At 40.1% G+C, this 16,362-nt stretch overlaps 1 protein-coding gene across 1 annotated transcript in view; it reads left to right on the plus strand.

Moving 5' to 3' along the window:
- LOC132845014 (alpha-1,6-mannosylglycoprotein 6-beta-N-acetylglucosaminyltransferase B-like) overlaps positions 1 to 14,193 on the plus strand; it is an 83,831-nt gene extending 69,638 nt beyond the window's left edge. Inside the window, exons 11-18 of the mRNA XM_060868986.1 lie at positions 45 to 175; positions 743 to 847; positions 7,507 to 7,662; positions 7,755 to 7,901; positions 8,324 to 8,440; positions 12,088 to 12,162; positions 12,598 to 12,860; positions 13,553 to 14,193. Coding sequence (XP_060724969.1) covers positions 45 to 175; positions 743 to 847; positions 7,507 to 7,662; positions 7,755 to 7,901; positions 8,324 to 8,440; positions 12,088 to 12,162; positions 12,598 to 12,860; positions 13,553 to 13,751 — 1,193 coding nt within the window. The 3' untranslated portion in view covers positions 13,752 to 14,193. The remainder of the gene's footprint in view (positions 1 to 44; positions 176 to 742; positions 848 to 7,506; positions 7,663 to 7,754; positions 7,902 to 8,323; positions 8,441 to 12,087; positions 12,163 to 12,597; positions 12,861 to 13,552) is intronic.
- The last annotated feature ends 2,169 nt before the right edge of the window (positions 14,194 to 16,362 follow it).

The raw sequence follows: 16,362 nt of genomic DNA on the forward strand, positions 1-16,362 counted from the left end.
CTCTCTCTCTCTCTCTTTCTCTCTCTCTTGTTTTCTCGAACAAGCTCACACCCCAGATAACTCCTTTATGGGCTTCGTCTCCGAGGAGCTGAATGAAACCGAGAAGCACAACATCCAGCAGAACAAAGTGAAGAACATGGCCGTCGTCTACGGCAAGGAAGCCAGCATGTGGAAAGTGAGGAGGAGGAGGAGGAGGAGGAGGATGCTTGAAATAGAAATGCTGACCTAGAAACAGCTCCATTTCACTTAAATCTTATTCCAATGGCCCGGTCATGATCATCAGTTTTCTATTCCTCACTTCAGTGATGGTGTTCCTGTGATAGACCGAGCGAACGCTCCCATGTTAGCAGTGTTTGTGCCTCTACTTTCAGTCTTGTGCTTCTGTTATCACTACAACCGTGATGTCAAAACATCAAGCTAAAATGTACGGCATTAATTAATGTCAATAATTAATCATTAACATCATCTTAAAACCCGAGGCCGTTCTCTGAAGCCGCACTCGATAAGGTTCCGTCGAAGAGCAGACAAGCCGAGAGATAACGTTATCTGGGCGAAGATTAAAAAAGTTAAGCCTTGACTTTAATTTAGACTAAAATGACTTCGCAAAGAGACGTGTTGCGGAACGAAGCTCTGGATTGTGGAACGACACACGAATGAAAATCGATGCTGTCTGAATTTATTACAACTGAAGTTCCAGAATCTTAACATCTCGCTTGTTATTTGTTAACTGTGTCATGTACAGAGATGGTTCTGTAAACCAGAAGCTGTTTATTTATCTGCAGAGTTTTGTCTAAACTACAACGGTTTTCTCTTCTTTTTCCTGAATGCCATCATGATGCAGCTTCAGGTGAGGTTTATTTTCATACATTTTGCTCCTTAACACATCACATCACGTCGTTAAAACTTTTTATTTATTTATTTTTTTAAGATTTCACTTGACCACACTTTATTTCATTATTTCCCAAAGTCATACTCACCCATACTTTGGAAACATATATATATATATATCGTCGCTGTCGGGCGGAAACCTCGTATGTCCAAATTTGGTCAATTTCATATTTTTTCACATATCGATGCTATTGGTCAGTCAACACGTGGGTCTGTTATTTTTACAAGTTATTAACCAATCTAAAGTCTTGAAAATAACTTGAGCGCAAATCTCATAACTCCATTGGACACTTCAACTGTCCACCTCTTCCTCACTCCGCGGGAGAGCTTCACGGCATATTTCTCCTCAAGAAGAGTCGCAACGAATCAACACGTCTTCTGAGGTAAATGTCTTCAAAACACTGGGCTCAAAGAAAAAAAAATCTTGACCCCCGCTAGTTCTGGTGCTCGTCTGAGGACAGGAATTTAGCGCAAGACAATCCACTGCAACGCGGACTAAACCCTGTGTACTGCAGATAAGGTACGGCGTTTTTTTAATTTCCTGAAAAATAACGGTTTTGGAGATACGAGGATTCCGTCTGACAGCGACGATATACATATATATGTATATATACATAAAAAAGCATGAAAAGCATGAAATTAAAATGAACTACTAAAAAACAAAGAAGGTGTAAAATATGAAAACAAAGCAAACACAATCTGGAACCAAAACAGGACTAAAAAAAAATACGAAATAAATGAAAGAAAACAGTAGAAAGGTAGAAGAGTCATTTTATCACAATTAAAATCTTGACTTTAAAAATTTATTGTTTGTTGATAAGTTGGTATTAACATTTTTATTAACGTCAAACTCTGGAGTTACCAAAGATTTTAAAAAATAGCCATTTTTTTTCATCTCCCGATTTCCTGTTTTCTTTCTGGTGATTATTTTTGTTTCTGATTATGAATTTTACTGATTTATTACCAAACTTCAGTGTATTGACAGTATTTTGACAGTAATTCTTGGATTTCCTGGAATAAACACCATGCTGTGTTCATGCGCTTCTGCTCTGCTGAAAGCTACACATCACAAGGAGGTGTTGATGGTGTTGGTGTTGGTGTTTGTAGCTTAGCTGTAAAATGATCAGGATCACTGCAAATCAATATTTCAGGTGTTCCAGCCGTCCCCTAAAAACTGGGGTCTGAACATGAGAGCAGGTGATCATTAATCCAGGTCTCAGGTCTGGTTGTCTGAACTTCACTCCCAGTCAGAGCTGCACCTATTTCTACTGCCTTCTACAGGGTTCCTTGAGAAATCCCTCAGCCATGGAGTCTGTGAACTACATACATGTGCCGTGTTGGTGCAGAGTTCCTGATTTCTTCTGAGTGTTCTCCAATCCTTCCTAGTGTTTCGTTTCACTGCCTCAGGTTGTGGTTGCCTTCTCATGCAATTTAACTTCATCAGATGTTCTCCTGGCAAACGTGTTCCTGCTGAAACGGATCACAGGGCTGAGGTTTACAGGCTTTTAGGTAGAACAGAATTGAGTTTTGTGTTGTTTACTCCAGGTCCGCAATCAAAGCTGTAAGGTTCTTGCTGTACAATTGGCTCTCTTTTTACTGTGATTCTGCAGATCTGAGAATTTTGATATCCTCGAGAGCAGATTGCTGGCATCTGTGTGTGGAAAAAAGTTTCACGCCTCTGAGACTCTTCTGCTTATTATGCATGCAGAGCTCTTCCATCAACATCCTCGATTTATCATTCTTCCTCCCAACATCTTTCTTTCTTTTCCGCATAGACCTTTTGATTTAATATTCTAATTGTCCTTCCCTCTGTTGTTTCTTCTTCTTTTCCTGCACTTCCTCCTCCTTTCCATTGTTCCCGAGTCCTCTCTCTGACACTTTATCTTAATTTCCTCATTGCTTACACATCTCTTTTTGTACTTTGTGAATCTACTTCTAAGCTCTCTTACTCCTTAACCTTTTTAAATTCCCTCTCTCTTGTCCAGCGAGTCATTTTCTACTCCCCAGTCTCTGAGATCAGTGACTAAAATGGAGGGTAAATTGGGGTATAATGTGGCTTCCTTGGCGAGACTCTGACAGGGTCATTCAACAACCCTAATGGTATTATGCTCTTCTCAAACTCTGGGATTTTATCCAGTTACTTGCTGATTCCACACTTGCTGTGTGTGGAGTAGACAACTTTCATACAGTATAATCGCCCCATCAGCCAATCTTAGTTTTCCAAGGGCTATATCATCCTGGTAGAGAAGTCATGAATAACCTAAGCCTGTAGTTGTTTATGGTATTCTCTGAAGTACATTATATAGCCAAAGATGTGTGCGTCCATGAACATCACCGCAATATGTGTTTCTTCTCAAAAAACACCACAAAGTCAGATACAAAGAATTGTCTAGAAGGTCCTTGTCTAGATGCTCTACCCTTAAGTTTTCCCTTCACTAGGACTAAGAGGCCGAAACTCTATAAACTCGATAATACCTCTGTGAACAAAGCAGATCCATAAAGACATGGTGTGGAGATGTGGAGGTTAAACTGAAGAACTCGAGTGTCTTGCACAGAGCCCTGACTCTGACTCAACCCCACTGGACTTTATCTTTGAGATAAACTGGGACTGGAGTTTCCTTAAAATCTCAGCATCAGCGTCTGATCTCACTAACGCTCTTGTAGCTGAATGAACACTAATCCATTCCAACATCTAGGAGAAAGCTCTGCAGAAGTGTGGAAGAGCACACATCAGTACGATGGTCAGGTGACCACATACTTTGCCTGTGCATTGTGTATATATTGTGTTATATTAGCTAAGACAAGCATACAGTACATTGAACCTTTAGACTTGTTTCACATTAATGAACAATCATTATCTATTTACTGAGACAGATATCAAGGTGAAAGATGATTCATCTGAGATATGAGGAGGAAGGACGGGCTACCAGTTTGTGTCAGTTAAAAGGAGAGCGTTCGCAACACTTACACAGATGTCTAATTATTATACTTCAGTTTGAACTAATGATGTCAATAAATGATCACTAGTCTCAAGCAAGTGAAGCTTCCTGCTATTATAAATACCAGTTTGTTGAAGTGGCATGAGAATCAACCCTGATTATATTTTTGGAAGCTTTGCCTTTAAGCTCCACCAAAATCGAGTCTCAGCACCCGGTTTCTGAGGCCATCTTCAAACTGAATCCCTTTCTGTTTTTAGCATTAAACACTGGAGATAATCCCCTAATTGGTTTGAAAAATCCTCATGGAGCAAGATATCGATCCTTGTGGTCTCCCGTCATGGCTACACACCACACATGAGAAGTAGAGTAAGCTGGTTAGTAAGACAGCGGAAGTCAACAGCAACAGATCGATATGGTATACACCAAGATTTTAAAGAACCTGAATCCAGCAGACCCGAGTGAGAGAAACGCTATCATTCTGATGTGATTACTTAATGAAGTCATTCCTACACTGTTAACATGCAGAAAATGTTCTTCCTCATTAGATATCACTACCACCTCCGACCCCTTCCCTATGTGCCACTGGGACGTTTGTTAAGGGAGTTTGGCAATGAAAAATTTCAGATATGTTTGAGTTACTAAAAAAAAAAAAAAAAAACAAGAAAAGAAAACCCCTAAATCCCATTATGACAAGAGTCAGTGTATAAATATATGCCCTTGTGTCAAAAGAGCTGCACTTCTGTACTTATGTCCCTTTCACAAACTTCAACAGACCTTTTAGACTTTTCACCTTTTACTTTTATACAAAATACACGTGTGATTTACAGCAGAACCAATTAACCATAATAGAGTAGAAAGTACAAATGAACATCAAAGGAAAAACTAACAAACTACGGCATTCTTGCTAACCTAGCATGAAATAATGTTAGCTACCATTAAACTAACAATCCAGTTGAAGCCTAATAACAAATTTGATGAATACAGCGTTCATAGTAGCAGATTACAGACTACAGTGATGATATTATGTCTTATTCTTGCTGTTAAATCTCTTTATAGCTTTTGTTTTAGATCCTGAAATTGTCAGATGCTAAAAAGTCAGCTTAAGGCTAAATATAAGATTAGACCGGATATATATTATACAAAAGTTAATTATACAATAGAATTATTACCTAAGACCTCTGATCTTTACTCATAAAAGATGATAACTCATAAATGATATAACTGTAAGATATTTCAGTCAGGACCACTTGAGTCAAAATAAAGACAATTCTTTGACATATATTTAAATTTTTTATTTGCAAGCTTATAAAATTTACATTTGGCAGTATGGCTCTGTTCTGAATTCCCCATCCTTTTCATGAGCTCCATGAAAGCTAGTCAGGGAACAGCAGCAGCTTCGTGGGGGGACGATCTCCCATTTAACTGGGAAAGCAGCAAAAAGACAAAATCCCCCATTAAGAACAGAGCCTGCATCAGTGACAACAGAATGACACTGATTAAGTTAAACACAAAGTTTCAAGGAGGAGCTTTGGGAGGAGCTAGGGGAGGAGCTAGGGGAGGGGCTAGGGGAGGGGCTAGGGGAGGAGGTGGGTTGCAGCAATGCAGAGGAAACAGCCAAGCAGACAGACTGAAAAAAAGCATTTAAAATAGGGCGCCCTGTTTGAAAGGGACCAATAGCGCGCTTAGGAATCAGATCAGCTGATGGGCGGGGTTAGAAAATTGACATCAGCTGATAGCCGAGCTTGACTATGTGGCCTGCCTGAACTGACGCTGATACGCTATATTACATGTATATCCTCAGATTAGCGATAGGCTAATAGTACCAGTAGCTGTAATGTGAAGGAAAGTTTAGCTCATAACTGTGTTGGGTCTGTGGTGAACTCGGAAATGTGCTCTGACCTGTTCCTCAGGAGCTCTTGGTTGCTTAATTCCACTGGAATATAATCTGTTGTATAAAGGACATTATTTACATTGACATTATTATTTCCTGTTCAGTGTCACCTAAATGAGGACGAGGTTCACTTCTGAGCCGGGATGCACTTATTTCCAGGGATTTCAGAACAGCGTAACAGATATTGCGTCATCGGGAATCGTGGCCTATTTGATAATTTAACGCTAACCCTAACTGTAGTTTTTGGTTGTTTATTTGTTTTCGAAAATAGCTTAACTGTAAGTTAATAAAGTATAATAGATATAAAATCTAAAATCTACCTGTATGACTGTTTTGTCCTTCATTATCCATCGTATGTATGCTTTTTTTTTGAAAGAGGGCGTTTTTCCAAGACCTCCAGAAGCACGCCCACTTTACGCCATGGTAACGAAACCCCTGGAATTTAGTGAATGCCCTTCTGAGTCTGGTTCCTCTCAAGGTTTCTTCCTCATATCATCTCCGGGAGTTTTTCCTCACCACCGTCACCTCAGGCTTGATCATTAGGGATAAATATTAAGTTAATTTGAAACTATGTGAATTGATAAAAATCGCAATACAAATAAATGTAATTGAATTTTTTATTTGTAAAATTATGGAATGATTCATATCCGCTGATTAAATCATTACGTTTAGGGATGTTATTATATCCTTAAAAAACTAGGATTTGTTTGACTGTCTCTGTTTTGGCTTTATTTTAAATCTGTTTTTGTCAGTATGTGTTTAGAATGCTTTGTGAATCCTGAAGGCTCTGACGCTTTCCAAATGATCCTGTGTCAGTTCAGATTGAAGCTTTGAACAGAAAATGATTTGAATTGGCTGTATCGGAGCAAAAATAATAATGCTACTAATAATAATAATTCAGTCCATCATCTGAGTCCTGCTAGATTCTGCCCCTTCACAGATTTTACCCCCCTGTCAGCCACCTCCAGCCTCCTTTCATTTCTGAAGCAGCCAGCTTTAAAAAGCCATTAAAAATACGTGAGCGGATTTTACAATCACAGTGCTAGTCTTCAGATCCGGAAACTTGCCACCTGCTTAACATTCTGGCAGCGATACAGTTCTGCCATGAGGCTTGTCACAGTGAGTGTTTAGTGTGAGGGGGCAGTCGTCTCTTTGAGGTGGTGCCAGGTGACATTTGGAAGGTTTGGAAACTTAACCTGAGGGCTAAGTTGGTGGCTTGAGGTTGAACAGTGAATATAGATTAGAAGCAAAAAAAAAAAGGACAGCTGGTGGTCCGGTGCTGGAGATAAATACACAGCGATTAATGACTCAGATCGAGTGATTTGAATATGTCGCTCTTGTTATTAATGAAACGTGGTTCTGACTGAAAAAAAGTCTGTCAGAAGATGCTGAGCAGTAAAATAAATCTAATATGAGGCGCAATTTAATGCTCCTTAAATAGTTCTGGTTGTAATTCTAACATTAATCAGTGCAAATTGGGTTTAATTAAACAACATGGCTCATTATACAACAGCTTATAAAATAGCACTTGATCCAGCACGTCATCTTATTTCATGTGGCAAGAATGAAGGCACGAGAAGCTCCAGTGCATACAAACGGATTAGTATGGATATCATTAGTAATGTATTATTTTGCTATTTTGACTTGGCAAATTATTAAAATATTCAAATGAAGTGTAGTTTATTTAAATAGAACTGCGCTCATCGTACGTCCTGCTACTGAATGTAAATTTAGCCTAAAAGCCTCTTTCTAAGAAGTTAAATATCTTTTGTGTTCATCCAACTCCAGGGTAAAGAGAAGTTCCTGGAGATTCTACATCACTATATGGAAGTACATGGGACGGTGTACTATGAGACACAGCGCCCCCCTGAGGTCCCTGCATTTGTTAAAAATCACGGACTGCTGCCTCAACAGGACCTCCAACAGCTTCTACGCAAGGCTAAGGTGACTTTTTATACCCTCTAAAGCCTAGCAGCATCACAATGCTGTCTGTTTTATTCCAGTGTTTTACACAGAATCTTTTCATTCCCATCCAGCTCTTTATTGGATTCGGTTTTCCTTACGAAGGCCCCGCCCCTTTAGAAGCGATAGCCAATGGATGCATTTTTCTGCAGCCCAAATTTCGTCCTCCTCACAGCTCGCTTAATCATGAGTTCTTCAGAGGAAAGCCAACGTCCAGAGAGGTGAGTGTCTCGGTACAGAGCGACGGACTCATCTAAAAATGATGATCATCACTAATTCATGAAGAAGTACAAGAACGAGATCTGGGTAATCAGCACCTGGATATTATTTAAAAAAAAAAAACCTTCTCCGAAGTAATGGAGGAAACGATATTAGAAATTTATTGATTTTGTTCAGGATCTTTTTATAGGATGAAATGATGCAGAGTTAAACCTCAACTGGAGTTATTGTTTAGTCGCTTTAAACATTTACATCCACAGAAGCTCATTAAATCCTGAACAATTTATTTAAGCGACGGTGAGAAACGTTAAATAAATATTAAGATCGAAGTGGTTTAGATTGCTGAGCTGAATCAGAGAAATTTGATCTGTGTGTATTCTCTCTCTCTCTCTCTCTCTCTCTCTCTCTCTCTCTCTTTGACCAGGTCTCCTCTCAGCACCCGTACGCCGAGCAGTACATCGGCCGACCTCATGTCATGACCGTGGACTACAACAACTCGCAGGAGTTTGAAACCGCTGTCCGTGAGATCATGAGGATGAAGGTGAGTACAGAAGATGAAGGTGTGATGCTGACTTTTACAGAACACAATTCACTTGCATCTTGGTGGTAGCCATGAAAACTGACATTATTAACGGTCAATAATAATAATAATATTAATAATCCGTTAGAAGTTTGGAGGCGATAACTATATTACTTTAGGTGGTAAAGTCAAGGAAGAGAGGACAAAAGCTGTGACGTAGCAAGGGTCAACATCTTCAAAGGTTCTTTCAGGGTTCATTGAATAATGAATTGTTCTGATCTTGTTGTATTGTGCTGATCTTGTTGACCTTGTTGTAGGGTTCTGAATAAACTTGTAGTGGAGGTCATACCAAGGAACAAAACACATCAGGACTTTCAAACACGTCATTATTCTTATTTCTATCCATTTACACTTACTTCCTGTTCTCATATATTAACATTTGTTTCTTCACCAGCCTCAAATCTTGCTCCATCTTGCTGTAAACACCTCGCTCCTGAAGATTTTAGCTTTACTTCTGTCTCTTATAAAGTGCTGACACTGGAGACTCCTTCCAAATTAAACAGAAATAAATATTTTCTTTCACAAAACTTCAGCACATTTGTTTCTAAGCTAGTTATTTGGCTTCATCCTCTGAACAGGTCCCAGTGAATGAGCTGTTGCTATGGAAACCATAACCTACCAGAATGAGTGCAGTAATCAACACCTTCTGACCAATCAGAGAGGAGAACTCCTAAATGTGCTGCGGTTATGTTGTACACATAACCAGGATAAACAGGGGGTGTGGGGTGTGGGGGGGGATAAATAAATAAATAAAAAGCTGTCATTTTCTGTATATTTAAAGACAAATCCGTGAACAAATATAGTGAAAGTAAATGTTTTTTATTTATAATAAATGACAAAGAAATGCATGAATAAATCTTTGAGTTTTGTTTCTCAGTTTACACTAAATTTTACTCTTAACGAGGCGAATCTATCGATTAGGTCTGTGCTGTAATCTGTTAAAGAAATAAATGAACATATCAGCTCCTATAAATGTTGAAGGGTCTCAGAAAACTGCACATGGTCTGATAAAGCTGGTCACGTGACTCATCCCAGATAGGGAGACGTTTCAGGATGAGGATTACGGCGTGATGATCGGGTTATTGTGTGACTTTACAGTTCGGTCGTGTTGATTAAATCATACGCAGCTGTTCCAGTCGAGAAAGCAAACAGACTCTCGCATTTACATGTTGATTAGCAGTTAATTTGTTCCTTTTGAATGAATTATCGAATAATGAACGATTAATCAATTAGATCCCAATTATTCTATAAACGGTGACATCAGGCTGAGATCAGGTTTAATCTGATTACTGAGGAATAAGTGCAGCGTGTGGAATCAGACTAAAGAGTGTTTATGCTGCTTAATACACAATTCCAGGCCTTTTCTAACAACACGAGGTTCTGTTAAAGGGTGTGGGCGGAGCTAGAAAAATCAGAGATCACTGATTGGTCAAATCAGCTTCCTTGTGTATCTTTTTCTTGTGTATCTATTAGCACATGTTTAAAGAGTATAACAGAAAGAATATTTTAGGGTAGAGTACAAAAAACTGCCAATAAAAATATATAAATAAATAAAAACAGGGGGAGGGGGCACAGTGGCTTAGTGGTTAGCACGTTCGCCTCACACCTCCAGGGTTGGGGGTTCGATTCCTGCCTCCGCCTTGTGTGTGTGGAGTTTGCATGTTCTCCCCGTGCCTCGGGGGTTTCCTCCGGGTACTCCGGTTTCCTCCCCCGGTCCAAAGACATGCATGGTAGGTTGATTGGCATCTCTGGAAAATTGTCCGTAGTGTGTGAGTGTGTGAGTGAATGAGAGTGTGTGTGTGTGTGTGTGCCCTGCAATGGGTTGGCACTCCGTCCAGGGTGTATCCTGAGATAGGCACAGGCTCCCCGTGACCCGAGGTAGTTCGGGTTAAGCGGTAGAAAACGAATGAATGAAATAAAAACAGAAGAAAGTACAGAGTAAAGTTTGTAAAAAGAGAAAGGAAGAACAGAAAGAAAGAGAGAGAGAATAATAGTGTCGGTGTGAGAAATCCAGAAAGAACAATAAAACAAGGGGGGGGGGATGTAGATTTTGATAATGTAGAATTTAAATTGAAAAACAAAGGAGAAATGATAGAGAAAGAAGGAAGGAGAGCGTGAGAGAAATGAAATGATGTTCTGTCACTTATCTTCACGCTTCCTCTGGGAAACACACAGGAAGTTGTTGGACAGAACATTAGCCTTTATTTTAAAGCTCCTTAATTACAGCTGAGTGTCAGTGACGTCTCAATAACCCCAACACCTTCACCACAGACTGACGTGGGTGAGGTTTGTTGTCAAACTGCTCCAGCAAACATCTCTTAGGGAATCTCATGTGGTTGGAAAAAAGCAGCAGGAAATCAGTGGGAGGAAAACGTTAATTAGACACTGTGGATACGAGCAGCTCGGCTCTCGGCAGGCACGACGAGTCCATCCATCCGTAAACCCTCGGATTGTGGCTAGCTGCAGGAAACGGACACTGGGAGGCTAAGAGGACAGAACGGAGAGGACGGAGAGGACGGAACGGAGAGGACAGAGAGGACGGAGAGGACGGAACGGAGAAGACAGAGAGAATGGATAAAATCTATCTATCTATCTATCTGTCTATCTATCTGTCTGTCTCTCTGTCTGTCTGTCTATCTATCTATCTATCTATCTATCTGTCTGTCTGTCTGTCTATCTATCTATCTGTCTGTCTGTCTGTCTGTCTGTCTGTCTGTCTATCTATCTATCTATCCATCCATCCATCCATCCATCCTCTCTCTCTCTGCCTGCCTGTCTCCTCTCTTTCAGTCTCCCTCTCTCTCTCTCTCTCTGAGTTTTCCAGTAATTTACAATAAATGACATTGCGAATATGATCATTAACTCCGCCTCCTAACTCCACACTTAGCCCCGCCCCCAGCCCGCACCCCTCAACCTTAATCTTAACCATTGTTCATAACTGCTCATGCGAATTACTGCATATAAAAAGATATTAAAGTGATCTTAATTAATGTTTTGATTGGAATGAGCGAGAAACATGGCTGATCAATCCCATGAGCCTCTGCTGCGTTTTATTAATTCACAATTTTAAATTAAATACGAATCTGCTGCTGTCAATCAAGCACCATCCTGAAATCCACCCAGAATATTCACTCTTTTCAGGGTTTATTCTTGGATGTTACTCCACAGCAGAAAAGAGATAAATCCCGAGAATCATCACGTCTGTGCTCACGACATGTTCCCGAACGCACGTCGTTTCATCTGCTGCATGTTTTCTTTAGTCGCGTCCTTCTGCCGCTTCCTCACGAGACTAAAAATCTAATCAGTTTAATCATGTGCGCTGTTTTTTTTATTACAGATCGGCTTTCAGGTACGAGATCGCTTACGTCTATGGCCGAGGAGAATAAAAATGTGATTTATCAACTCAGCGAATCCCAACTGTCATGAAGCGAAGGCCATTAAACTCCACCAGTTTAGCAATTAGTGCTTTTGTCTGTTTTGAATAATATGCCGCAGTCCCTTTTTATATTGTAATTAGCTTGAATAATGACAGGCAGTGAGGAAAAATGGATTTTAACTAAGATATAAAAACTAGTGTGTGTGTGTGTGTGTGTGTGTATGTGTTTCAGGTGGATCCTTATCTGCCATATGAATACACCTGTGAGGGAATGTTGGAGAGAGTGCACACTTACATCCAGCATCAGGTCTGTGTGTGTGTGTGTGTGTGTTGAGAGAAAGGTGTTGGAATAAAATTTGTTGGCAATGGAATCAGAAAAAAAATCAAAATAGGAGGAAGACAACAAAGAAAGAGGGGAAAATGAAAGAAAAGAGAGAAGAATTAGAGAGAAGTATTTTGAGAGAATGAGAATGTAATACATCAGAAAGAGAATAGAAAAAATACAAAGTATGTAAAAGTAGGAAGAAAGAAGAAAGAGAACAAGAAAAAGATTTTGTGTGAGAAAATCTAGAAGAGCGATTAACATGAATAAATAAGAAGGTGGTGCAGTGAAAGAAAGAAAAGAAGAAGAAATGGGAAAAAGAGGTATATGATAAAAAAAAAACAGATAGAGATTAAATTGTAGAAATTGAGGAAAAACACTTTAGTAGTTGTGTTAATACTTTTCTATTTACTGTGGCAGGATTTTTGCGGGCCGGAGGCTCAGTTCCCCCCCACTAACATGTCTGTGGTTTGGCCTGGAGGTGTGTTCATGCGGACGGACGACTCAGGGCTCGTATCGTGGGCAGTGAACTCGACAGCGCCACCCTCATGGCCTCCGCTCAGTGCGCTCAGACTCACCGTGTCGGCTGAGGGGCAGTCGTGTGTGGACGCCTGCAGAAGCTCAGACCTGGTGTGTGAACCTGCTTTCTTCCGCTTCGTCAATAACAAAGAGGCGCTGAGCAAGTGAGTGACTTTAATCTTAACCTTTAAGCGTAACCCCAACCCTAAACCTAACCCTTAACCCTAAAAATCCAACTTCGCCCACTAAACACTTAACCCTAACCTTCAACCTCAGCCCTAACCCAAACCTAACCCAGACCTAACCCTTAACCTTAACCCTAACCTTCAACCTCAGCCCTAACCCAAACCTAACCCTAACCTAACCCAGACCTAACCCTAACCGAACCTAGAACCCTAACCTGAACCTAACCCTAATCCTTAACCTTAGCCCTAACCTTTAACCCTAACCCTAAGATGTATCCTTATCCTCTAGTCTATGGTGAGATCAGCTATAAGTTTTATGTGTTGTTTTTTTCTGAGAAGCACAATGATGTACAACGGAATGATTTTTGGTTGTATCTGAGCTGGATGAAGTGATTGAGTCACGGAGGGAAGGTGTGGATCAGGACGCTGGCTGTTGTGACCTCACTGACCACAGCAGAAAGACTTATTTTTTCTCTTCATTATTTTTTCACTCCATCACTCTGTTTCTCCTCCTCTTTTCTTCCAGACATCCAGTACGTCACCTGGTTTCTCCAGCATCCATCTCTCTTCATTTAAACTGCCCCTTTTCCTCTTTTGCTCTAATTCCACTCTGTCCATTCTTTTCATTCTCTCTGACGTCTGGTTAATCTTTCCATCTTGTCTCTTTTCAGGCTGCAGGTGCAGTGTGAAGTGGTGGAATTTGAGATGAATCACATTTTTCCGGCCTTTTCCACGACGGCACGTGAGTGTGGCCTACAGAAAGAGCCTCTGCTGTTCAGCTGCGCAGGCTTCGGTGCGAAGTACAGACGTGTCTGTCCTTGTAGGGACTTCCGTAAAGGACAAGTGGCACTGTGTCAGGACTGCTTATGACGGATTTCTCATGAGCTTTGGGATTTTCCTGAAACCCTGCGTAATATTTCACACAATAGAAGGAGAGTGGAAATTCCTAACTGAGGCTCCCGGCTAGATGTCCATCTCCACCGTCCACTCCAATATTCACAGGACATAAAAAAGTCATTCCGATTCCCCTTCAAACAGGAAGTAATAACCGACCGTACTCCTTGCATCATGTGTTTATTTCCTGAGGTTAAAGCAGAGGATCAGGCAACCCTGATAGTTAAGACGTGTCCATCGTAACAAAGGTCAAATAAACTCTGCACAACAAAGTGAACAAACTGGAACATCGATCTGCATTAAATGTGCAGAAGATTATTTTTTAATCAAACTAAAATATTTGAATGTAGACTGTGAATTTTTATGACTACACAAGTTTGTGATGTAACTTATATAACTAATAAAAGAAAGACATTTATTTGCCCTAGTTTTTTATTTTTATTTTTCGTCTTAAAGCGGGGATTTTTTACGAGGAAATAGTTTTGTAAACCAATCAGACTGAGGTTGTTTAGATTCACACGATCTTCCCAAATTCATCTGAGTTTTCCAATCATTCTGATACTTTACCGTTTCTATAGTAGCGGCTAATTCACGGGGACTTTCTGTTAAGAGATGTTTATTGTTGGCATTCACGAAATTCCAGGGGTTTCGTTACCACGGCGTAAAGTGGGCGTGTTTCTGGAGGTCTTGGAAAAACGCCCTCTTTCAAAAAAAGAGCGCACCTACGATGGACAATAAAGGACAAAACAGTCATACAGCTAGATTTTATATTTTATATCTGTTATGCTTTATTATCTTACAGTTAAGCTATTTTCAAAAACAAACAACCAAAAACTACGGTTAGGGTTAGGAATAGGGTTAGATTATCAAATAGGCCACGCCTACCCGATGACGCAATATCTGTTACGCTCTTCTGAAATCCGTGGAAACAAGTGCATCCTGTTTATGGAATGTTTCCGATCCCTTCTGACAAATTCGGCTAGCAGCGTTTACATGTCTGTGGCTAGTCAGTATTCAATAGTCATGGGATAGAAAATACTGACTGAAGAAGTTGATTTCATTATACAATTGTTTCCGTTAAGTGAAATATTATGGAAACCAAAAAAAACTCTTTAAATAAAACTACAACGCTTGCTAAGAATTCAGAAGATGACAAGCAATGAAATGATTTTAGTTTCTAAATCCAGGAAAAACTTCACAAGCATCAGAGTCAAGGACCAGGCTGAGGTTTCAAGTGTGTGTGTGTGTGTGTGTGTTTTCAGCCCTGAATTTCTCATGTTCTGCCTTGATCCCATGTCTCTTTCTGTCTTTATGGAGATTAAAGACCGTGTTGGATCGGACAGACAGGTAATAAGTTTGGACGCTGGATGCTGGTGTGTTGAGTCTTCTCCAGGTCACACTGACCCACAGCGCTAATGCGGGGGAAACGCTCAGAAACTTCCTGTAACACACAGAGTTACTGAACAAGCAGAAACGTCCTTGAGACAGTAAATCGATGACTGACGAATGGCCTGTGTTTGTAGATCCCAAACAACCTTAAATTAACATCCATGCATAATGACCACGACCTGTCGGACACTGAGGCTCGATGATGTCTCTAGATCAATTAGATCATCGCTGTTTGTTTCCTGCAGACTTTATAGCACACAAAAACGCATAATGACCGCATTATTGTTCCTGCCTTATAGCTACGTTATTTTTTTCTTATCCTTTTACACTGAGCTGTTACTATAGAAACGTACAGAAATGTATTTGGAAATTTGAGAAAATTCGAGAAAATTCTGACCAATGAGAATGGAGAATTCGGCAGCACAGTGAATAAATGAATTTAGAAATGAGTCTATTTGCATTGGCTCCGCCCCAAACTGCTTTTCATACACAAGTTTGTATACAGAAGGCTTTTTTTTGATGGCAGAAACCAGTGTTCAGTTGAACAGGAACACAACACGATCATGAACACGACTGTAATATCCGTTTAAGCTTTTAAAACATATCAGATTCCTGTCTGTTCATAAAACCACATCTTCTCTGCCAATCACATTCCTACGGTACGTTTTCACGTCCCCGAGGAAGTCAGGCTTCTTTTTTTGATTTTTTTTTTACACAGAAGTCGATTTCCATCCAGAGTGAAAATCAATACCTCAGGACGGAAAACGCTCAGTTACAAAGCCGAAGCCTCGGCTTTCCTCCGCGCTGGAACTAATCCCCAAACATCCTGTTTGTCTGGACTGACGCAAGGTTTTTAATATCCGACACTTTTGTTTGTTCTTATCTGTAGCCATGAATTTAATTCTTCTAATCTGTGTCAGGAAAAGTCCCGCTGGCTGCAGTGTAAAAATATCACACAGTTCTACTGTAGAGATGAAACAAAAACTTTGTTCTCCAAACACCTTCATATCTGTTTCATTATTTGTTTTAAACAGATGGAAATTCTAACCAAACTCTATGTACAGCACAACTGAGCAGAGAAATGTTAGTTATTAGATATCTCAAAGGTGCTGATTAGTTTAATTAGTTTAATTCTTTAATAATCAAGTGTGAAAACTGGATAACTGGTCAAATGGGTAACTGGTCAAATGGGTAACTG

The sequence above is a fragment of the Tachysurus vachellii genome, chromosome 4 (genome assembly GCF_030014155.1).
Source record: "Tachysurus vachellii isolate PV-2020 chromosome 4, HZAU_Pvac_v1, whole genome shotgun sequence".
NCBI lineage: Eukaryota > Metazoa > Chordata > Actinopteri > Siluriformes > Bagridae > Tachysurus > Tachysurus vachellii.